General features: G+C 34.0%; 1 protein-coding gene, 1 long non-coding RNA gene and 1 pseudogene across 3 annotated transcripts in view; all 3 read left to right on the forward strand.

Moving 5' to 3' along the window:
* Positions 1-15550, forward strand: part of LOC128176667 (calcium/calmodulin-dependent protein kinase type IV-like) — a 37718-nt gene extending 22168 nt beyond the window's left edge. Inside the window, exon 12 of one of the 2 annotated variants that reach the window (XM_052843158.1) lies at positions 15289-15550. In XM_052843158.1, the coding sequence (XP_052699118.1) occupies positions 15289-15408 (120 nt within the window). In that variant the 3' untranslated portion in view covers positions 15409-15550. The remainder of the gene's footprint in view (positions 1-15288) is intronic. The other variant, XM_052843160.1, reaches the window with a different exon arrangement.
* Positions 4256-7372, forward strand: LOC128176666 (uncharacterized; annotated as a pseudogene).
* On the forward strand, positions 11418-12203 carry LOC128176669 (uncharacterized). Its single transcript, XR_008242799.1, has 4 exons — positions 11418-11501; positions 11733-11771; positions 11867-11918; positions 12141-12203. It is a non-coding gene; the product is annotated as an uncharacterized LOC128176669 (long non-coding RNA).
* Positions 15551-26609: the final 11059 nt, after the last annotated feature.

Consider the following 26609-nt stretch of genomic DNA (forward strand, 5'->3'; position numbering starts at 1 on the left):
TTAAAGGCCTCAATTTTTTTTCTTGATATAAAAAATATTATGAATAAAGATTATTACATACATGTATTTATATTGATTTTACATTTGATTATTTTGTAAATTTAAAACCTCTGTAATGATGTTAACTTTGTGCAATGAAATGATATGTAAGTTGATTTTACATTTGATTATTCTGTAAATTTAAAACCCTGTAATGATGTTTACTTTATGTTATAATTAATAAGTAGATATCACATTTGATATCCCCTGTATGCATGATGATAACTTACTGTAGAAGCAGAAATATTCATTGATGGTTTAATTTCGTTATTTTCGTTGGCAGTATAAATTGACAAATTTAAATCCATGAAGAATTTTTAACCCAAGTATTAATATATACAAATGATAACTAAATAAAATGCCAACGAAATTGTATTTGCTTTTAAAACAACGAAACTTGACCCTACGAAAATTTGTGCTTCTATAGTAAATACTTACTTATATCCCGTACGTATGACACTTGATTACTTTAATACTAACTTATAACCTGTACGTATGATACTTGATTACTTTAATACTCACGTATCTTCTGTTCGTATGACACTTCATTACTTTAATACTCAATTATATTCTGTATGTATGTCACTTGATTACTTTACAGGCAGCCGATGAGTGACGTATCAATAAAGTCTGTCCACGAAACAATGGAACACTAGAGATTTGTCACATGACCAGTAACACGACTGACTCGCCTCACCTGTGATCTTGTTACATTACGACTCGGACTTTATTTTTCAAAAATGGGCGTGTCTTATAGCATAACCGAAATACGGCATTGGCTGCGCTGCGTAGTTATACATAAAAAAAAATAGTGGATTCAAAACGTTTTAAAGAAATTGGAAATGATATCAATATAAGTAATATAAGGAACCATTCTTTGAATATGATGAGGTGAGAGAGAAATAGAGTAAATAAAGGGGAAAGAGCGAGGGAAAGGGTGAGGGTATTGTTCAAATATGTATAGAAAATATAAATCATAATCACGTGGTAGGTCCCTGTTCTACAGGGATACATGAAAGAGGAAAAAAAAGATAAAACCAAAAAAAAAAACAACAAAAAAACCCCCAAAAACATCACAGTTCAAAACTAGATTGAGAAGAGACACAAGAAACAATGTAACCATATATACTACATCTTATCACATATTTTTTTGCTAATGGCTTTCTGTCACATAAAGACCAAGTGACCTAGGGATAATAGAAGATCCAGACCCTCAAATGATAAGAAATACTGATTTTAAATAAACGATTTAAATTTGTTTTCTGCACTGTGTTTAAATTCATGATTGAAACTATGATTTGTCCATGTATCCGGTAGTGGAGGAGAACACTGCTTATCAGGTTGATGATCCGTGTATGGCGGTTGTAGTGAGACTGTCCTTAAGATATGATTCTGCCGGTACTGGTCTTGTAGGTCGTGTAGGAGGCTGATGCTCCATTCAGTTACGAAGATGTCTACGATGTAGATACGTGGAAAAACACCAGGAAACTACCGGGAAGACTAACACCTGTTAACTGTTCAATAACAAATACATACTTAAGTCACAAGGTGGACACCATACCAACACGTGGCATATACACAAATACTTCATTTCGCAATGAAAGACATTTTACTTACTCGTAACTTCTGTTACGCATTCCAAAAATGATATACATGCATTACGTTACACATGGATACGCTTACACTTACCAAAATGAGACTAACGGAAAATATGTCATTCATATACATAAAGACATAAACGGACCACCATAATAAGAATGCTAAATATAGGTAAACAACTGGTAAAGATATTTAATGATAAACGTGAATAGCTTTAAGTTGAAATTACCGACAAACTTCGTGACTGGATGTTTAAAGACATTTACTGCATATATGAAACAATAATGTTAAAAGCACAATAATTATGACAAAAATAAGGCTTACCCCAGAGAAGCTGGACCATATGCATTATAAATAAGAATGCTTAAAGCAAAGTAAAAATGTGCCCTGACTAGTACATGAAAAACAGGAGAAGTCTTGGTTGCGTCCTTCCCCTCGGACTGCCGTGTCCAAACTATGCACGGACTGGGTATAAATTTGAAGGTCAAGTGAGTTGAGGCTCGTTACAGGTGAACTGTACAGGTATCATTCCGAAAGAGGGGGCTCACCACAGGAGAATTACAATTTTCATAAAACCAACTGAACTAATGTGTGGCTTTTATGTGAAACTTTCATACTCCTTATATCTACACTTTTTCTTAAGCATATGTTTTTCGGTCAAGAGCCTTTCCATTATAACATTTTTAACCCATGTTTATTTGGATTTGCATTACTTTTGTATTTGCAAGAAAAAGTATATTGCTTCACAATAAGAACTATCAAGTTAAAAAGTCGATAAATATCTCTATTTTTATATTTTTCAAAAAGAACTAATTGTTTATCAAATGTTATTAACAAATCAAACTGTCTCAAAATCCATGTATTAGGAGGTGATAGTTTTGGTCAGAGTGGGGTCAGATCTATCATAAAGCCCTTTGAAGGGCTTTAATGGATTTGATCACGTTCTGACCAATATCATTACCTCATAATTCTCGAAGAATAATTACTTAATTACGGCCCCATAGAGTTACAGATTTGTAGCTACAGTACCGATCAGACCCAACTTAACAGAAAGTAAACTCAAACTAAACCCTGGGTTTACTTCCGGGGGGGGGGGGGGTGGGGGGTGGGGGGTTACTCTGGGTATACTAGAGCAGACCCAGAGTAAACCCCAAGTAAACCAAGAGAGTAAACCCCGATCAGAAGTAGACCACTGAGACAGACGCTATAAGTGTATTTGGAATATACGAGGTTTGGGAATTACAAGCGGTAAGATAATAAGATAAAAGACGGGTCTGCTTCACATTTCAATTTTTAAAGAGGACCCCAAAAGCAAACTGCGAATTTCCCAAAGTAAACCCAGAGTAGACCCTCAACTGGACACAATTTTCAATCAAAATACTGAAGTACTGACGGGGGTTGATTTTATCGATTACTAATTATTTTAAAATCAACGATATTATTTATTATTTTGCATGGCAAGTAGTTTCTAATCTGTATTTAAATTACACACATTTTTATAATATGAATTCTCGAACTTTTCCGACAAGAATTTCGAGCAAACCCCATATGAATCATGTTGTGTAATATTTAAAGATAGAATTAATTCCATCAAACTATTTATCAGTAATCAAAATATTTCTAACAAGTATTCCTGTTAAAGAAATGATAGGCAATAATGATATAAAGATAGCTAGAAGCAATCAACATGATCAGTTTGAAGTAATATAATTAAAAAATACTGTATTTTTACAAAATATAGAATATTTTGAATCTGTACACCATAATTTCATCATTATAAACCGTCAACATATTTAATTTTGAAATAAATTTGGGGAAAACCGTTCGTAAACTCCTTGTCTAGTTTTATATTTTTAACGTAATTAGTATCATATCATATCTTCTTCAGAATACTAGGTAGGGCTCTTCAAAGAGCATTAAAATTAACACGTATGTACAAAGAAAGAGTTGTATTAAAATAATTTAATGCGACTGAAAAACATCATAACTTGCTATTGAGGTCGCATTATAACGTAACTCAAGCCGTCTTCCTAGCTACTATTATGCAACATCAATAGATCGAGGTCAGTTCATGGAGCATCTTCTTATGATTGAGGTCAGTTCATAGAGGTCAACTGCATTACTGAATGAATCTTGCGATCAAATTCTTACGCGTGAGACAAAATGTGCATTCTTGAATTAACAGGTCGAACTGTATTTTATGTATGTTTGCATCTCTTAAGGTAAATGAACTGAAATAAAACTGGGTAAAATGTTATATAAATACTAAACCAAACTTCAAGTTTTTAAAAGAACTTCTTATGCAAGCGGAATGTGTGCGCACGTGGAAGCATTTGCCAGATGCCTCATATGGACACAACAGTGATCGGCCGAAGACACAAAAATATTAAAATAGCTCTTGAATATGTAATAAAAAGAGTTATCCCTCTTTGCACAGTTACAGTACTGGTGTTTCTTTATATTGAAGATAATGTTACTCAATACACATAATTAACATCACTATTAGGATTATTAGAGTTATGTTTCTAAAATAATGAAGCAAGTAATCAATTGGTTGGTATGAAAGAAATTTACCAAAAGTTCTTTTACTTTCTGTAACAACGGGGTTTCCCCATGGCTAAAATTAGAAAAATTTCTGAAGTTATGGATTCAGACAATGCAACACAAATGTAAGTTTATTTTAAAGTTCACAATTTCCTAATTACAATTGGTCATTGATGTATACAAATTGGGTAAAAAATGCAACCAGTAATGATATTCTTCAGTACTTTCAATTTTAGAGGAGAAATTCCTGTTCAGAAAATGTCTGAGTCAGTGTATGTGTGGATGTGTCGAGAGATAGGGACTCCACAACATGTGGCAGCCAGGAGAGATATTGTGGATATCAAGGAGCTGTTGAGCAATCAAGATGAATATCTGGAGAGATCAATGAGGAGTGGAAGTTCGAGAGAAGGATTTAGATTACGTGTTTCAGACATAGACACTATGTACTGGCCAACTAACCATCGAGTGATCTGGGACTTCTCTCAGTCTGAGTATTACAACATACTCAGACAGGCACTGATTCTCTGTGACAGTTCTGAGAGTCCAGCAGGATTTACGTTACTTTGGTTACCATTGGAGAGGACTGGACAAAGAGAGTTGTCATCTTGTGTGAGGATGAATGGGGGACTCTATATATCAAGTTCTAAATACAGAGAGATAAATCGTACTTCAATAAGTCCTGATGATACAGTACATGGACCATGTAGCAGTGGAAGAAATGGTACAGTAGATTACGATGTTGCTTATTGTTTTGTCAGTGATTTTTGGCCCCCCTCTGCCTCCTCATGGATAGACAGATGTCACTCATGGCCCCACCTCATGTTGTCAATGACATTGTAAGAAATGGATGTCACTTTGTAGCAATAGGACACAAACTAGGAAACCATGAAGACAACGAATGGAGAATTTCTTTCTCTCAGGCAGAATACAAACTTGTGTGTTCAATGAATCATACACAGTTCTTAACTTATGGTTTGTTGAAATTGTTTTTATTGGAAATAATTAATGATAGATTAAGAGATGAAGATAAACTACTGTGTTCCTACCACATGAAAACAGCTGTTTTTTGGGCTATTCAACAAGACACACTACCTCACTGGTGTCCACAAAATCTCCTGGCCGGTTTCTGGGTCTGCTTCAAACTTCTACTTAAATGGGTATATGAGGGGATTAGTCCAAACTTTTTCATTCCAGAAAACAACATGTTTCTGAGCAAAATCCATGGCCAATCACAAACAAGTTTATTCAGGCGACTGCATGGGTTGTATGAGAAGGGTATAGCATTGCTGCTACACAGTCCCTCCATCAGGTCCTCTATCATTGATGTCTTCTGTAATCCCAGACTCACGGTGTGTACTGATGAACACACTCTGATCTCTGAGGCTGAGTTTGATGTTGATTTATTTGGTGAGATATATAGTAATGATACACAACATCCATCAGACCTACAGCACTGTATGAAGTACTTAAACACAGTAGAAAAGTTGATAGGTTCTCCTCTGACACAGTATCAAGTTGTCATGTTTCAGAAACAAATAGCATCCATCCTTCAGAGTACTGCTTTTACATTACACAACATGTACACAAACACAGGTGTCAACAAACAGATGTATATTGCACACAAAATGTCCTGTCACATGCTGAAATTAGCAGCCAAGTTTGGGTGTATTTCTGACATGTTGTACATTGCCATGTATTATTACAAGACACTCAGATACAGGGAAGCTTTATCTGTTATAGAGATGACAAAGGTCAAGTTAGCACGACCATATCTGATGTATCATAGACATGTAGACAGAGAGAGGTATACTGAGGCTGTAGGGGGACAGTCCTGGTCTACAAAGATGAGACAGGCTGTAGCAATGAATATCAACCTTGACAATGAAATATGTTATATCTGTGAACTATTACTGGAGCAACAGTCTAGTAGACAAAACAGATGCCCTTCATTGTTTATCCCACCCTTTGTGCTGTTACACATGCTAGAGTTTTTAAGCTCTAGACATGTTGACAAAATGAAAGCACAAGCAGCTCTAGATGATCTACAGGTCCTAGTCCACCATGATCAGGGACAGTTGGTACCGGTAGAACACAGAGACATCTTCTGGGAGATCCTTGGGATCTGTCAACAGATCACAGGGAACCTCCAGGCTGCCATGTGCTCATACCAACAGTCACTCGGAGAAGATCCATTCAATAAAATACAAACTGCTACCACACAGAGAATCCATGAGTTACACTTTTAGACATTTCATTTTCATTAAATGTCACTCTGACATTATGTAGATAATGCCGTGAACATTTTAACTTAACACAAAGTAAGAATACTATGAATGTTGTTATGTTTTACCTGAGTGTTAAAATTAACCAACAGGAACTTCATAGAAGGTCTCATCCGAGTGTAGCATAGCAGGATTGTAGTTTTACCGGTTTCCTAAAAATGTATTATTTGAATCAATACTTTCAAGAATATGATGTACAAAATCTGGGTTGTTTTAAAGGTGTTAGGTTTATGCAGCCCTGAAAATTTTCACTCAACACAAAATGTTAATATTGTTCAGTGTTACATGTTATGTGGACAATGTCGTGTGTCCTTAAACATTGTAACAGAACATAAAATCAGGACTTTGTGAATGTTGTTATGTTTTACCTGTTATAAACAACCAACAGGAACTTTATTGAAGGTCTCATCTGGGTGTAGCGTACCAGGGTCGTAGTTTTACCGGTTTCTACATACACAATATTTAAATCAATACTTACAAGTATGTGGACAATGTCTTGTGTCCTTAAATAATTTAGCAGAACATGAAATCAGGACTGTAGGAATGTTGTTAAGTTTTACTTGTGTTAAACAACCAACAGGATTAACTTCATGGAAGGTCTCATCTGTGTGTAGCGTACCAGGGTCGTAGTTAGGTTCCTAAAAATATAATGTTTGAATCAATACTTTCAAGAACATGATGTACAAAATCTGGGTTGTTTTAAAGGTGCTTGTTTTTTGCATATTTTTACCAAAATATGTATTTTTATTTTTGTGATATCTTAAAGCAAGATTTTTGCAGTTGAGAAAATTAAATCATATTTTGCTTAAAAAAAATCAAATTATAAAACTCAAATATTCTCTTTTAAATGTCAAACCCTGACCTTGATGTAATAAAACACTTAATTCATGTTTATCTCAATACATAGGCGTCGGAACCAAGGGGGGGGGGGCTTAGCCCACTTTTTTGCAAAGTTGTACCTAACCCTTAGAAACATAGCATGAGAGAGGGTTCAGCCCCCCCCCCTTTTTTTCGCAGGAAAGATTATTGTTCCTAAATTTACCTTGAAAGGTTGATAAGTTGGATTCAGAAGCATACTAGCCCCCCCCCCCCCCCCTAGCGGATTAGGAATTTCATGATTTTTGGGGAAAAAAATTGGGTATTTTTTTTTCTTTTGGAAGCATAGGTAAACTCCCCCCCCCCCCCACGGATTAGGATTTCCATGATTAGTCTAGCCCCCCCCCCCACTTTCAATTTGCTTCCGACGCCAGTGCAATATATAGTTGATATCACTCTTGAGATAAATTTATGATATTCCACTGTGTGTTCTTATGCCACGTGACGTCATAACTAAACATTACAGAGCCTGAGGCAGCAGATTATTAACGTAGAATTCGTTGGATAAAAATCATATACCATTGCAAATCATGAGAGATCCAAATTGTATATGAAATCCATTCAAATTTATTTTTACCTATTTACAATGAAAACTTATGATGCCTTTTGAGACAATTTTGTCTTTTGTTTTTGAGTTTAATAAATGTCAATAAAAGCATATAATTGTTTCATTGTTGATTGTTATTATATCAACAGATCATATTAATTTGCACCATTACAATCTATGTCTATGGCTGGATTTCAGAAAACAAGAGGCCCATGAGCGACATTGCTCACATGAGCTACATTGTTGACATGAGCAAAACTAGCCATAATAAAATCAGCTTTATAGAGTCATGTACATAATGTCTGGGCAATGTAGTTAGATAGATCCTGAATTCAAATATTTCTCCAGATATTATATATATAACATTGAGCCCCTTTTGTTACAGGATGATTTATGTATAGTCATATCGCAAATGAGCATTGCAGTTCTAAGAAATTTATCAAACATTGAACCTCTGGTGGGGCCCAAGAATTGTCCTGCAACCAAGATATTTTACCTGATGGTTTAAAAGACCATACAGTCTATTTGACCATAAACTGCAATATTTTCATATTTGTCTTTGTCCCTGATAGCAGAAGCCCCACTAATGAAAATGTAATGCATGGTCCAAAACATTTCATTTAAGACTTCTGCAGTATGTTAATATTCAATCATGCAATTGTAGAATATCATATAAATATAAGTAATGAATCATTTTTTGAATATTATATGTTGATCATTATACGGTCTAATGTGATAAGGCCCTTCTTGTTTTATTGGATTTGATCACCTCAGACCATCTTGGATCACCACATAATTCTCAAAGAATGATTCATTATTGAAAAGAGAATTATTGTTATTTTCTGCTTTTTGTCTTATTATAACTTTTTACTGGCCTTCTTAATTGTTTCCAACACATGGTCACTTTCAAAGTTAAAGGACTACCCTGGTCCTATAGTTCAAAGTTTTTCTTCTTTGATAAGTTACTATTAGTTAGTTCCTATCCACTTTGACTCACCATTTGAAAAAAACCTTGTACCACAATGTATCAGTACACCGAATTTATCTGTTATTTTCAAGATCTAAGTCTTGTCAGCGGTGATGAATTGTGCTTAGGTCCAAATACTGTTTCACTTTCGGTTTGCCAGAGTAGCTGCATAGGAGAGTTGATTAAATTCAACTCACAAAAAGTAAACCCAAAGTAAACACCGGGGTTTACTCTGGTGTTAAGTTGGGCATGCTGACGTGACCTACCTGAGGTGTGTTCAGCAGAGAGAGCGCTTGCCAAAATTTGTGTTGCGGGTATAGGGATTTTTGGCGAGAACTGGCTCTGTTTAACACGCCTCGGGTGTACAGATAGGGTCTGATTGATACGTAGTAGTTACCCATATAATATTGTTGGTTATGTGCAGTACACTCCCTCGTGTCATTATGACCACGCCCATCGGGTATCTGCACATAACTAATAATATTATATGGGGTAAGTTACTTGTACCATAGCTTGGCGAGTTTTCTATTGTTAAAAGTGTGGGTTATATGTTCATACCCCACACCTTTTTTTTTAACCCCATCCATTATTTCGAGTAAAAACCACATCAACAAAGCGCGTCCATTATACTCCACAGTAAGATCTTCCTCCAGATCAAAATTGCCAAAACTCAACACGGACAAAACATTATCGGCAATGGCTTTGTCAGAAAGACTCTATTTTAATATTCTTCTCCATGTGTGCGGACAAGTAGAGAAACGCGTGTTAAATGAAATAGGGGTATCCTGTTTAAAGGTTTAATAGAAAGTCCATCGCGTGATAGGAACGCGTTTGAATAGAAAACTTGTTGTGGACAGAGTGAATAGCGGTGGCCAATTGAATTTAACATTAACCATTCACGGTTTTGCGACATGCATTTCTCAAATAATATTTAGTTTTTGCTTATTGATTGATTTTGTTCTATATATATATATATATATATATATATATATATATATATATATATATATATATATATATATATATATATATATATATATATCAGGCTTGGGGTGAATTACATTGTAAAGTAATGCATTACATTACCATTACTTCATGAATTTGGGCATTAAATTACCATTACTTAAATTTCTTGAAGTAATGCATTACATTACCATTACATGAGTAAAGTAATGCATTACCATTACCATTACTTTCTGAAAAGTCGACAATAAGTTTTAAAACATTTAAAGTAATTTAAAAGCTAAATAAGTTTTTGCAAATGTTTCATACATAAAACACGCTTACGTGTATTAATAAACATATTTACAGGTTCATGTTCATTATCAGGTTCAAATTTAATGACTTATACAAGATTGATGTTGCAATTTATGATCAGCAAAATAATAGAAAAAAATAATGAATCTTGTATTTTCTTTCAGTACAAACTATTTAATATATACAACACTACAACACAGATGTTGAGAGAGAGAGATAGAGAGAAAGAGAGAGAGAGAGAGAGAGAGTAAAATTATTTTCAAATAGGTTATAATACTCATTACTAAAAATAACTTTAAAGCTTTCAGAGATCATGACTGGATAGTGCATTCCTTTTTGCTTTAAAGGTTGAATGTCTGTTCTCTATTCTAATGGAACACAGTTAAGAGAAGGGTGGGGATCAGGGTGTTTAGCGCCTCTTAAAACAATGGATTGTTTTGATACTTAGATTATCCTGGGGGCATTGTGTGTTGTTAACACATTCTTCACAGTAAAGAACACATTGAATGCCCAACTTATTGGAGTAAATTTTTCAAATGATATAAAATTATAAATAACAACGCTCTTAAAATGTTTTGAAATTGTGTTGTTATAGCTAGTTATATAGACAATTTAAGAATGGATTTTTTTAAAATCATACAACTAAACTACCTTTATCTCAATAATTATTTTTCTACTTTAAAACAATTTTTAATCAAATACAATTTCAATTATTCACTTAATCACAGTTTAAGAAATGAACTTGCATAGAAAAGCTTAGTAATGCAAAGTAATGCCATGTAATGCCAGCATTACACTAGATTTTGAAAAGTAATGCATTACATTACCATTACTTGTAATGCTAAATTTGCTGCATTACACATTACTAGCATTACTTTGAAAAAATGTAATGCATTGCAATGCATTACCATTACATTTAGCATCACCCCAAGCCTGATATATATATATATATATATATATATATATATATATATATATATATATATATATATATATATATATATATATATATATATATATATATATATATATATAAGAAGCACTAGCAAACCAACAACACTCGTTATCTAAAGTGTCGGATCAACAATAATATATAATTCTTTGACAGGTAGGGTTAATTACTTTATGTAATAACAAGGAGGTGAACTCTTTGACAGTTACGGTTATTTACTTGATCTATGTAATAATTACATGTAGGTTGATTTTATTTTTGATATTTTGTAAATTTTATTTCTCTGATGATGTTTACTTTTTGGTATGCAAGTTGACTTTACATTTGATTATTCTGTAAATTTAATTTGTGTGATGATGTTTTAGAATTGTGAGCCGAGGCTACTACTCGGAGAAGGACGCGTCCACGGCAGTCAGACAAATGTTGGTGGCAGTGCAGGTAAATGCTACATATGTATAGGATCAATATCGTCCTCTAAATTAACAAATTTTAATTGTCAATATGATGCAAGGAACTCAACACTCTGTTATGTACCCAGGTAGAATAATTAAATATAGATAATTTTTGACTCTACTAGATAATCAGAAAATGTATGGGTAGAAAGATACAGATGAAGTAATTCTGTGTTCATCTTGGTGTAAATGATTTGTGTTTGTTTGGTAATTGTAGTATCTCCATGAAAATGAAGTTGTGCACAGAGATTTAAAGGTCAGTTATTTGGATACATAAATTATATTGTGGCTCTCTGGTTAGAAAAAGATCTGAATAAAATTGACAATCTTTCTATGTATTTCAACTTTCAGCCTGAAAACCTCCTGTATGAAGATCTTACTGATGAGTCAAATTTGAAAGTTGGTAAGAAAATAAAAATGAACCTGAAAAGCAATAAAAACTGGAAACAATTGTAAGATAATATTGACAGATATTGAGGATTACTATTGTGTATTTAATTAAGAAAAGTAAAGACAACGTGCAAGAAGCTTTTGGATTTATAACATATTCGTAGAACAAGCTACTGTTCTTGATTTGTAATGCATGTATTTGAGGTACTGAGTCAATGGTTCTATTCATTTGAAGCTGACTTCGGTCTCTCCAAGATAATAGACAGAGAGGTGACCATGAACACTGTGTGTGGGACCCTGGCTACTGTGGTAAGTCCCCTGGCTACTGTGGTAAGTCCTCCGGCTACTGTGGTAAGTCCCCTCTGGCTACTGTGGTAAGTCCTCATCTACTGTGGTAAGTCATCTCTGGCTACTCTGGTAAGTCCCCTATCTACTGTGGTAAGTACCTCTGGCTACTGTGGTAAGTCCCCTCATTTACTGTGGTAAGTCCCCTCTGGCTACTGTGGTAAGTCCCCTCAACTACTGTGGTAAGTCCCCTCATCTACTGTGGTAAGTCCCCCCTGGCTACTGTGGTAAGTCCCCTCAACTACTGTGGTAAGTCTCCCCTGGCTACTTTGGTAAGTCCCTCGACTACTGTGGTAAGTCCCCTCTGGCTGCTGTGGTAAGTCCTCTCATCTACTGTGGTAAGTCCCCTCTGGCTACTGTGGTAAGTCCCCCGTCTACTGTGGTAAGTACTGTGGTTTCATCAATATTCGTTGAATACCAATTTTCGTGGATTTCGTTTTTAAGTTGATCCACGAAATTAAATGTTCATTGAAATGCAATTTCCAGTAACATTTTGTATTGATGGGGTCATTGGCCATGAATTTACATACCCTTGAAACTGTGATTTTCACTTTAGCCATGAAAATTGATACCCTTGAATATTAATGAAACCACAGTACCTCTGCTACTCTGGTTAGTGACCTGGCTACTGTAGTAAGCCCCCTCTGGCTACTGTGGTAAGTCCCACGACTACTTTGGTAAGACCTCCTGGCTACTGTGGTAAGTTCCCCCGGCTACTGTGGTAAGCTCTTCTGGCTATTTTGGTGAGTCCCGACCTAGATTTATCCTGCGTTTGTTTCTGTTTTCTTTTCGTCATTAAAACCTCTCCTCTTGTGTATATGTTTATTTTTTTATAAATACCTAAAATGTACAACCATCCATTGGTTAATTCATAAATAAAATTGAGATTTAATGTTTTTCCAACACATTCAACAACTCTAGTCTCGAAGAAGCTCTTGTATTTTTATACAATAGTACATGTGTTTTACATGAGATTATTTGATGAATTGATGTATCCAACTTCACACAGCTCCTGAGGTGTTGGCCGGCAAACGTTACTCGTACCTTGTGGACATGTGGAGCATCGGTGTGATCACTTACATCCTGTACGTATGACACTTGATTACTTTAATACTTACTTATATATGTCTCTGGATTAGCGTGGAATTATTTGAATTGATGGGAGCTTAATTTTTGTGGATGTCTGGGTACCCCTTTAGATCCCAAGTAATCAACAAAACAAAGTCTTTTTTCATAATATATTTAAACTTATCCTTGAAATTACACAAACAAAAATTAAGAAAATTAGCAATTCAAGAAATTTGACAAGTTTAAATTGTTCAACAGTGCTGATTTCTGGCCCATTACACATCAAATGTGTAGAGCATGAACTCATTAGCAATGTTATGCACTGTTTATTACAGCCTCAGGCTTGGGTTGCTACTTAACTAAAACAGTTTTAAACTGATTTATTTTTAACCATTATATTCCAGATTATGTGGTTATGAGCTAGTAATATTTTTTCTGTGATTGTAAATTTTAAAGAAATATCTTTTTCCATCAGTAAATGAAAAAAAAATGTATGAATTTTGTCAGAACCAAGAAATAATTTCGCCCTAGGTTAGGTAAGAGCATTACGCCAGGTGTGGTGTGAATTGTCCATATCTCATGCTGACAAAACCCTCTTGTGGCTATGTTAGACTACCATTCCACTGTATAGATATATGTTATAAAATAATTGTATTGTGTAAGTTATAATCAACTAGATGTAATCTTGTGTGAGTTTGAGAATATTATTGTCTCTTTTGAAAGTTCAGCAGTACTAAAAAGATTTCTTCACTTCACAATTTGACACACATATTTCTCTCCCTTCTGTAGATATTGATGACACGATTGAATTAGAAAATCACTTTCATAAAATGAAATCACACGTTCATTGCATACTTGTTAAGTAAGCTACGCATTCATTTCCTGGCCCTTCTCCATCTAACCATCAGTGAGTGCTGCCTGATTGCTTGCTGTGGTGGGTTATGATGCTACATTTGTTTATACAGTATCTGTATATATTCTGTGGTCAGAGCTGGTAAATAATCCAAAATCAACTACAACTGTTTGATCCTTCTCTATAAATTGTTGTATTATTTCTCATGAGACATTTCAGCTGTCTTTCTGGAAATGAAGGCAGTTTCAGGGTTCATTTAGTAATCTAGTCACCAAATAATTTTGATGATGAAATATTCACATCTCTGTTGAAATTAATACTTAACTGTTAACTTTAGGACCAGAGGGAATAGGGAAAACTCTTCTGAATATGCCTTCACAATTGTCTAAGTAAAAAGTCTGGTATGATAGTACAGGATTGATCTACCTTTGCTGTAACTCTTATTATTATTTTATATTGATCATTGAAATTTATAATAATTAATATTACAATATATTTTAGGATTTACATGCATAATTGTGTATCTTTTGAAGGAATTAAGAATCATTCTGTGATTATTATGAGGTGAAGGAATTGATTAGTGTCAGGGGGATCACATCCAATAAACCCTGAAGGGCTGTATGATGGATTTGATCATGCCCAAGCGTATTTTATCACCTCATAATATTCAAAGAATCATACCTTATTACTTATAAAAATTTTAACAATTGTTTAATTGAAAATAAAATTGTTGATATTAATTTTAACGTTATTTTCATTTCGTATAATCATGCAAACCCTGCTTGTGCACCACAAAACATTACTAGATATTTTAGAATTTATATGCATAATTGTTTATATTTATAAGAAATACACCTATAAAAAGTCATTTTTTGATTATTATGAGGTGAAGGGATTGATTAGGTTAGGGATGATTAAATCCAATTGTTCAATTAAATATAAAATTATTGATATTTTAATGTTATTTTCATTTCGTATATTTATGCAAACACTGTGTCCCACATTACGTCATCACAGACAAATGACACTGGAAAATGTAAATATATGTACATGTATTTGCAGTGATACTAATGGTCTGTTTTGTAATACATGATTTATATTATGTACTCTGTTGCAGGCAATAACAGATGCCACTCTCCTGGCGTCTAGAGCGGCCCGGATCACCAGCATCTTGAACAAGAAGCAGTCGATGAGTGACGTATCAATAAAGTCTGTCCACGAACCAATGGAACATTAGAGATCTGTCACATGACCAGTCACATGACTGACTGACCTGTGATCTTGTTACATTCTGACTTGGACTTTATTTTTTTGACAAATATACAATTCTATTTATGTCTTGTCTGTGATAATATTGTGAATAAACATTTTGTATCTGATTAATGTCTGTTAAATTTTTTTGAATTGTAACACAACATAGATTAATATTTACATTTACAACTGTCTTTGTCTGTGACACATTACAAATCATATAGCCCAATAATTTCATTAAAGATGAGTGACACATAATTGGGGTGTTTTATAGCATAACCAAAAAATGGCATTGGCTGCGTCATTATACATGAAAAAAATAGTGGTTTTAAAATGTTGTAGAAGTGTAGAAATTGGAAATAATATAACTGACAAGGAATCATTCTTCAAATATTCTGAGGTGATACTTTTGGTCAGAGCGTGGTCAAATCTATCATAAAGCCCTTTGAAGGGCTTTAATGGGTTTGATCACACTATTATCACCTCATAATACTAATAGAACGATCTCTTATTTCTTTAAAAAAATCTGTAAAATTTTTAATACCAAAAAAAATCCTAAAACATTTTACCTAAAAGAAGTCATTGCTATTGTATTTTGATATTGATATGTACAAAGAACTGTGGAACTCTACACATCTCTACAGTCCCATAGAGTTACACTTCTGTAGCCATGTTATATTGTGCCAAGCAAATTCGAAATGTTTAATATATAAAGCTGTAGGAGAAGGTGTGTCCTGTTTCCGTGATTTTCATATAGTCAATGTACATAACAGGAACATGACGTGTCAGCATCATTTTATACTGATAAAATTCAATAGCTCCAGACCCGTAGCACTGAGTACGGAAAACGTTTGAGGTAAGTAAATTGGTGAATTAATAGTAAAATCTTTCAAGAATTTATGGTACGAAAACGCTTACACAATATATTTCTAAGTTATATATTATTATTAAGTCAAACCCATGCACAGTAAGTATATTTAGTTCATTTTTATGGAGGAAACTGTATAGCAATACGGTCTGTCGGCCCGAATTTCCTGCTTAAATTTTATTGAGATTAATAAGTAAATGACATTCGATTGTCTAGACATTCCGAGAAATCATATATATATATGCGAAATCAAATGATAAAAAAAAACCCAACCAACATTTCAAATAATTAATTCGAAAAAAAAAGCAGTCTCCCTAGATCATGATAATACCTTAATAACGGACTACTTCAATTTTAAAACACATATTGATTCTCTGTTTGTTATTTTGCTAATTTTGGTTTAATCATTGTAATTCATACATGCATGACAAGACAGAAACTTACGAAATCCAAAGCACATCTGTCGGCGTAAGAATACGCATTCTTAATCTTCTAATTCTTAAAAACTGTTAAAGATGCGTTTATAGTTTTAAAATTTTTAACTTGAATTCAAGTATCTATTATCGATATTTTTTTAAATTTTAATCGTTCAATGGTGTTTTGCATATACTTTTTTGCTGCTTGGTTTTTGCGCGGTTTTTTAAAATTATTATCAAGGTTATTATTTTTTCACAATGTTACCTATTTCATAACCACATGAAGCACAAAAGAGAGCACTTTAAAATACTTAATTGCAAAGTAATATTAAGACCTAATATTAATCTGTCTTATTATTTGTTTATTTATTTTCTAATTTGATTTGGCTACGAATATAAACCATCATTATATTACACAGGCACTTGTTTCTGAGAAAAAAAATTACCCTATAGTATAATATTATTATACTATAGGATAAATTTTTTTCTCAGAAACAAGTGCCTGTGTTACATTACCTATTGATATCTATTCCATAAGAATTAACAAGTTTTAGCGCTGATTTATTGTATATAAAAAGTACGAAGATTTACAACATACATGTAGTATGGGCCAGCCGACATTCGTGATTTTATATAGTTAATCGAGGACGGGCATTCATTTCAAAGCCTTTGTTTACTGTCAGCCTAACCGAGTACAAACTTGTGGAAAATACAAGATACGCATTATAAATTTAGAAAACTCCTGTGAAAATAAGAAGTTTGTACTACATTAGGCTGGTACCTAAAATATGAAAAACATATGAAAATTTGAAGGTTTTTACTATAGCACGCGAAAGCTATTACCTGCGTGACCCATGTTTGAACCCACGCATGGAATAAATTATTTCAAACAATCACGTGGGTTCTATCCAGGTAGACGTTTGTCAAATGTGCTCACTGTAAAACATCGACACGTTTTAAAAATTACATCAACTTTGTATGGTCAGGAATATTTGTTTGATAACTATGGTAATAATCAATTAAGCAACTTTAAAGCTTTATTCAATTTTTTTTTCAGACGTAAAATAATGCATTAAGTATACATTGTAATTCAGCAAACGCGCCAATCTGCAGCTGTAAAATGCTGTTTGTTATTTACAAATTGACAAATGTAAAGTCTACAAGTTTGTCGAATTTTGACATGACCATATATGGAAACAGTGACGTCACTGATTGAAAACGACTAGCTGCACGTAAAGGCATGCCGTAATCGCCGGAATAGGGACGGAATAAAATAATATTAGGTAGGCCTATAATCATATCATCTCTAGATAACAACATTTCATAGAAAGTATTATTTCTTTGGAAAATTAAATGAGATTGGTGTACATTTTATAAAGAGAAAGTATAAAAGATGCGAGTAAAGAATTCGATCGGCTTCAGATATCCTTTTAGAACTGAAAAAAAATTACATTTAATGACTTTGTTTTAATACACGTGTATAAAGATATATATACGCATTTTTATTCATAGGCGTCGGAACCGGGAGATGGCTTAGCCCCCCCCCCTCCCCCCCCCACTTTTTTTTTGCCAAGTTAGACCTAACCATTAAGAACATAGCAACAGGGATGGTTCAGCCCCCCCCCCCCCCTCCCCTCCCCTACTTTTTCCTCGCAACAAACAAAATTGTTCCTTAAAAGACCTTAAAGAGAATGAAATATTATTAGTGATATTGAAAATTGGAGTCATAGTAGGTATACTAGCACAACTACCCCCCCCCCCCCTCCCCCCACGGATTAGGAATTTTATTACGGGGCGCTCTCTCCCATACAGAACTAATACTGGGCCAACCGTGAGCTTATTCTCTTGTTGTTGAACCCAGCCTCATGAAACCTCCAACAAGCCAACACGCGTTTTAGTTTTCAGACTTTTATATAGACTTAACATGAAATATACTTTTACGTGAGTTTGGTATGCATCAGCACCGAAGGTCTGATTCCACCTGACGATAGTTTACAATTATGAATTATATATAATGAACAATGGAATAACACAATAAAGGATTAACATAATAAATACAGATGTAAGTAAATCAATCATCAAACAGCTATTGAGTAACTCGGGACATTTTAGCAGCATGTACATAAAAGGATTAATAAGATGAAAGAAGCTTAAGTGTCAATAAACATAAACAGAAGTCAACTAGATGCTGTCATTAGACAGTAATACCCGCACCAAGTGTTTGCCCCTAAATAACACTGTTTTGTACAAGTTTAATTAAAAATGAAGGCCACATGCAAGCTCCGGTAATACATTTAAAAATTATAATTTTCATAACTGAAGGATGAGATCCCTTCCCATATGGTAATACACATGAGCATCACTTTATGTGCAATTTGGGATTAAACTGTTTGCAGTGAATTTTAAGTTAATCAATAATCTTAACATTTCATTTCATAGAAAGTATAATGGTCTATATAATTATTACAAACAAAATTAAAAATTAAATTATGCCCCCTCCCTGTGGCAGTTGCCGGTTTTAGATTTGTTTCTGTTTGCCTACATGTACATCATGGTGTGCACAGATTTAGAGAAGGGGTGAGAGTGAGAGTCCAGACATCCCCCCCCCCATGAAAATTCATTTATATCAATAGTAAAATTACCAAAAATACACCTCTTACAGACATGTAAACGCTCTAACCCATTGCGCTTCAATGTTAGGTAACATTATTTGGGGGGTAAATATTTAATTAATATTTAATATACTTTATTTTTTATCTCAATAGGAAGTATATATACATCACAATATGCAGGTGTCCTGCACCACCTTAAAGCTGTTATTTACCTAATAAAATAGTGCAAGTGGATTTGAAGAATAGGTCATAAAAATACATGCATGTTACAAATAACTGATCTTTGTCTGAATTAAGTTACGTACACAACACAGGTCTGCAGGTCTCATTAGCGGGTACTAGTTTTATCCAGCTCTTCAATCAGATGGGTTCACGTGTATACATACATGTATGTGTTTTAATGATGAAGAAAAGGATTAGTTAAGATCAGCTAAAGGAATTTATTATTGTGTTTTAATTGGATTATCATTATGATGTTGACCAATATAGGTAAGCATAATACATGTAGTAGCAGTAGCACAATATAATGAGATCCCAGCATACATAAGTTCTACTTTCACTTTCTAAATGTGATCTGCCTTTGACAGCATCCTGTATCATCATCTTTTAATATTTAAATAAGCTTATCATCGTTACCTATCCTATCGCATTTGTAAAGTTTCTGTCATTTTAATTGCAAAAGTTATTTTTTTCATTTGTCAGACATGCACTATTGAGTTGACCCCATATTGACCCTGTATAAACAATTTTGTATTGAATTTGTGCATTACATGTAAGCAAGTGTAGACATTTAATTCATTTTTATATAAGTTATAATAGGAAGGAAGGAGTATTAATGTATTATAATGCATCAAATACAATGTATGAATAGTATAGAACAAAACACAAACTAATACATGTATATCTACATAGGAAGTATTAAAAACATAGATGATTGATCTATATCTGGGTTCTTAAATTGAATCATATATCATGTACATATTATATTATTGTTTCTTTGTTCAAGGCATTTCAGATGGTATGTAGGTCATGATCCCAAGTGCTTTTCCTGAAATTATCAAATATCATAACAAGAGGCCCATGGGCCACATCGCTCACCTGAGGAACAATAGGTATGATAAAATCAGCTCAATGGAGTCATAATACAAACTATCTGGACAATGTACAATAATACATGTAGATCCTGTATAAATAAAATCCATTTTCCCCTGGATATTCTTATGTGTATAATCATTAGTCCCTTTTCTAACAGGATGATTTTATAGTCATACCATATGTTAAGTATTGCAGTTCTCAAAAAGATCCCTAACAATAGTTTATATATGGGATATAAACATACATCAAACTCTGAACCTTCTCGTGAGGCCAAAGAATTGTCCTGGGGCCAAAGTCTTAACAATTATAAAGAATCATCTGGCTGATTAGTTTCTGAGAAGATTTTTAAAGATTTACCCTATATATTCCTTTGTTAAACTTTGATCCCCCCCCTCCATTGTGGCCCCACCCTACCCCTGGGGATCATTATTTTCACAACTTTGAATCTACACTACCTGAGGATGCTTTCACACAAGTTTCAGATTTCCTGGCTGGTTTCTGAGAAGAAGATTTTTAAAGAATAAAAATAATTACTCTATATAATCATATGTTAAACTTCGACCCCCCATTGTGGCCCCAACCTACACCCAGGGGTTATTATTTTCACAACTTTGAATCTACACTACCTGAGGATGCTTCCACACAAGTACCAGCTTTGCCGGCGGATTAGTTTCTGAGAAGAAGATTTTTAAAGATTTACTGTATATATTCCTATGTTAAACTTCGATCCCCCATTGTGGCCCCACCCTACCCCCGGGGGTCATAATTTTCACAACTTTGAATCTACACTACCTGAGGATGCTTTCACACAAGTCTCAGCTTTCCTGGCCGATTAGTTTTTGAGAAGAAGATTTTTAAAGATTTACTCTATATATTTATTTAACTTCGACCCCCCCATTGTGGCCCCCACCCTCAGGTGAGCTAAAAAGGACAGACTTTGAAAATTCTCGTACTAAATATTGACAAATTTTTTACTTTTTTAATCTTTAGCTTTAAAGATCTGTGTACAAACATAGAATTGTGAGCAAATCTCTGTATCTTGCTTATAATTCGAAGCTTAACACTCAAATATGGTTATTAAATAGAAATTGTAAACAATTAAACACAAGAAACATGCACTACATGTATAACAAATAAAGAACACAATTTATTTTTTCGAAATGAATCATATATATACATGTATATACTTACATATTTCCGTCAGCGATATCAAACTCTTTTAAAATGAATAAACTCGAGAAAATGCCGAGCATCTCAACAAAACCTATTGCATTAATCTACCATTACGCAAAAGATAATGCCGAATTACCGATAGAATGAATTGTATTTCAGTACCCCTACATCAGATTTTGCTTAATTTGCGCAGGTAAACAGTTAACTGTTTGATTTACCGAAGTCTCTGTTTGATTTGATACGTAAAAATCACGAAATACAGACGATAGTTCCCAGGTTACAAAGCATAAATAATGAAAACGAAACGAAAATCAGAACAAGCTAACACCAACGTCATGTGTGAAAACTGTCAACGCATTGAAATATTTAGCCTTAATTTACTTCACAAAATCGGCACCAATATATTTTGCATGTTTCAAAAATTCCATACGCGAACGGTTGCATAGCAGGCAAATTCATCATAGTCAGATCGACCCTTTTTCGTATAATGTCATGGCTGCTTTAAACAAAGAACCTCGTTTTAGAAGTATGGAATACGAGTCTTGGTAAAATGGGTATGCAAACCCGGGCCGTGGCAAAATAAAAGCCGGGGCAGATCGGCAATCGTCAATTCCAAATACGCATTATTTTGCAGCAATATTTACAGCGAATACAAATATTACTGGTCCATCAAATATCCTGAAATTTTAATGAGATTAGCAGATTAATAACTGCCAATCTTTTGTTTTGCCCACGCCAAGTCTTGCCTACCCATTTTACCGGATGCCGAATCCGAAGCTGAAACATGCCTTTCCTTTATTATTATTTTCGTAATAACTCAGATTTGAAACAGAATTAGAACTTAAAATTTCCAATTTATATTTTCCTTCCCATAAGGATAATTTATGCTAAACTACGTTCAATTGAACTTGGTAGTTCTTGAGAAGAAGATTTTTAAAAATGCACCCCCCTTTTTCTACAGTTTCAAGGTTTTCTCCGCTTTGAATACAGATCGGACTTTTATTTCAGCAATTTATATTCGCCCTCCCATAAGGATGCTTTGTGCCAAATTTGGTTGAAATTGGATAAGCGGTTTTAGAGAAGAAGTTCAAAATGTAAAAAGTTTACAGACGGACAGACAGACGGACGGACAGACGGACGGACGGACGGACGACGGACAAAATGTGATCAGAATAGCTCACTTGAGCTTTCAGCTCAGGTGAGCTAAAAACTATTGAGATCCCCACCTTAATCCAAAGATATTATTCCTCCTTAGGTCATGCCACATCAGATCATTATGGCATGTAAGTCATGACCCTAAGGGGTCATCCTGACCCCCTTAGAATTAGAAATTGTCAATTATCTTTAAATTATTGATGTTTGATGATCCTATCTCTATTCAATCTTTATTATTAAGTCTCCCGAATGAAATTTGGAGACTTATTGTTTTTGTACGGTTCTTAATACATGTATTATTAAGGTCTTCCGTCTTCAGCGGAAGACCTTACTGTTTTTCTGCGCGTTCTCATTCTTCAATATTATTATTTTTTTTTCTTGGTAGTCACCCTTAATTTCTCAGCCATTTCTCAATCGATTTTAATGATTTTTACAGGGATGATGTCTTAGGTAAATATCTCTTTGCATCTTACTTCCTGTCTGAAAATTCACTTCCGCTTCTGAATTACTCCCTTTTTCATGTATTTTGGAACATGATATTGTCCACGCATCTCTTCAAAAACTGTTATAGTTAGGGACTTGAAATTTATATGCAAGATAGAGTGGTTATGGTAGATTTGCTTGCTTGTTTTAGATTTGACCAGAAGTGATCATTCTTGAAGCTTGCCCGGAACTGAAAATATTGATGTTAAATTGTTTGGACAATTTTTACGAAATTTGAGATTTGATCACGAATATCTTTCTTCTAACCAATATTTTGCTAACAGATGTAGAGCATCAAAAATGTATCTATAAAAGATCTTTTAACTGACACCAAGCAAAAGGGGCTGACCCCTCATATTAGGGGCCAAGAGGGGTCTAAAGTCTTTTATCTATATCTCTTTAATGAAAAATATTTTGTAATGCATTATAGAAGCAAAAATGTTTATCTTCCACAGGCACGTAGCATCGTTTTTGAAAGTGGGGGGGGCCAGACTCATCCAAAAATCTTGACAAGCAAAAAAAAAAAAAAAAAAAAAAAAAAGGTACTTTCCAAACTCCTGAAAATCCTAAACCGTAGGGGGGGGGGGGGAGAGAAAGAAAAAAGTTACTTTTAACTTTTGACTTCAGTGAACTTATTTTCAATCCAAAATTTTTTACATGGTCCCTTAAAAGTGGGGGGGCCAGCTCAATCTTAATTCAATTTTTTGTATGTAAATTTAAGAAAAATCTTTGCTGCCCAAAAAAGTGGGGGGGGGGGGGGGGCAGGCCCCCCCTGGCCCCCCCTGATGCTACGTGCCTGTTCCAGTTATCTACCTATATCTGTTAAAAGTTTTCTGATATGTTACATAATTTGGATTTTAAAGGGGCTAGAAATCCAATATTTTGATCATTTATTTCTTAAAAAGGAGAAATATTTTGAAATGCATTCTTGAAGAGAAGATACTCAGAATAATAATCGTAATAATATTTAACCACCAAAGTTTCGTTTAATGGTCCTTATAAGGGGATAAAGGGTCGGCCCCTAAAACAATCTTTCCCATATATCTCAAAAACAGTAACAAATTTCTAAACACTTGTTCAACAAAATGTGTTTAATATTAAGGGACCTTTCATTGATATCAAGAAAAAGGGGCTAGCCCCTCAAATTAGATGATAAGAGGGATCTAAATGTTTCGATCAAAGCTCTTATACATACATCAGAAACAAAACAAGGGAGATAAGTCCAATACATTTATGATTTATTTGTAAAAGAAAAAGATGATATAGAAATTGAAGAAGAGTCTGTTTAAAATCAAAGGATTTTTCATTCTATTTCCAAATCACGTTTAGCTGGTAAATAGCAAAATAAAGGTCATGCATGTATATCAAACTCTAGTGATATTGAGAATTTAGTATTTTCCGTTTAATATAGAAGTCACCGACCCCCCCCCCCCCCTTCATAAATTCAGTTAGTTTTACTGGCCCGATTTTACTTGATCTTTTATCTCGGACCTTTAATTTCAACTTAGTACCATTCTAGATTACTGTACTAATTACCCGACCAATTCGTTCATTATTAACAGAGTTATGAACTTTTTGGCATTTGAGTTTCAATTGTCGTGCTTGACATGTACTGTAGAAAAAAATCTAACTCCCGAGCCCTTCACTCAATCCTAATGAAATTTTGTGTGAATGTACCTCGGACCCCATTCTTATTGTCTGCCAAATATGCAGCGGATTGAACAATTAAAAAGAAATTTCTGAGACCAAGCGGCGGGTATAGCCAGTACGGGGACTTAAAATTTACACAGATCTAGGGATGTAAGCAGCCGCGTAATATTTCTGTTGCATGCATATTTCTTGTTTTCCGTTTAGTCTGTAGCTACGATAACGTGTGAACTACTTATGGGTGTTAGAACTGTGGAAATTACTCTCATCAAATTTTTACCGAGTAAATTTACGTGTTACTGATTTCGTTATTTCGACATTTATAAAGATTTTATCAATCCTGTTGAAATACAACAGTCAAACACAATAGTAAACGACACGGAAAAAAAATCCCAGCACTGAAATACATGTGCAAAATGCATCAGTCATTGTTTTAGGACTTTATTTCCCCTAAATGTTTCCAACGGAAGACCTTATTGTTTTCGTTCGGTTTCTTTTTCCCTATTATTATTATTTTTTTTTTCTTACAAAATTTGTGCAGACGATTTCTCGGAAATGGCTGAATCGATTTTTGTGAAACTTTCAGATCTAATAGATATTAGTCCGAACTTAATATACACTTTTTTATTTTGATGACGTCATTTCTGTTCTTTAGAAAATGACGTTTTAGCGATTTTCAGAAGGTCGGCTTGTCCAGGGATCTCCTCCTAAACGGTAAAAGATATTGAGTTCAAACTTTCAGGGATTGTAGACAAGAGATTGTAGATGTGCAATTTGGCATTTATATTTGTCATGCTCAAAAGGCGTTAAAGCTCGCCTGGTCCCCAAAATTGAGACTAAAAAAAAACGTCGTAGTTTTTCATGGTTTTCTTAGTTTATCTCTTTTCTGAAAAATATTTTGTAAACACATGTAATGCAAAAAAAGTTTATATTTACAAGACCTTTCATTTGATATCGAGAAAAAGGGGCTGGCTCCTAATATTAGGGGACCAAAGTGCTCTAAAGTCTTTCATCTGTAGCCCTTTACTGAGGGATATTTTGTGAACAGTTATAGAAGCAAATGTGTTTATTTGACAGTTATGTATCAAAGCAATGTAATGATTTTATCATGTGTTACTTAATTAGGGGTTTTTAGGGGCCAAAAGTCCAGAATTTTGATCACATATATCTCAGAAAGGAAAAATATTTTAAAATGCAGTATAGAAGAAAAGATGCTCAGAATGATAAATTTAATCATATGCGATTTTCAAAATTTCGTTAAACGGCCCCTATAAACAGTTGTTGAACAAAATGTATTGAGATTTAAATGATTTTTTATTTGATATCAAGAAAAAGGGGCTGGTCCCTAAAATTAGGGGACCAAAGGGCTTTAAAGTCTTTTATTTGTAGCCCTTTACTGAGGGATATTTTGTGAACGGTTATAGAAGCAAATATGATTATCTCACAGTTATGTATCCAAGCAATGTAATGATTTTATCATGTGTTACGTAATTAGGGGTATTTAGGGGCCAACATTATAGAATTTTGATCACATATATCTCAGAAAGGAAAAATATTTTGAAATGCAGTATAGAAGAAAAGATACTCAGAATGATATACTAAATAGTATGCAATTTTCAAATTTTCGTTAAACGGCCCCTATAAGGAGTTAAGGGATCAGCCCCTTAAACATTCTTTCCCATATCTCTCAAAAACTGTAACGAATTTCTAAACAGTTGTTGAACAAAATATGTTGAGA

The sequence above is a fragment of the Crassostrea angulata genome, chromosome 3, assembly GCF_025612915.1.
Source record: "Crassostrea angulata isolate pt1a10 chromosome 3, ASM2561291v2, whole genome shotgun sequence".
In the NCBI taxonomy this organism is placed as follows: Eukaryota; Metazoa; Mollusca; class Bivalvia; order Ostreida; family Ostreidae; genus Magallana; species Magallana angulata.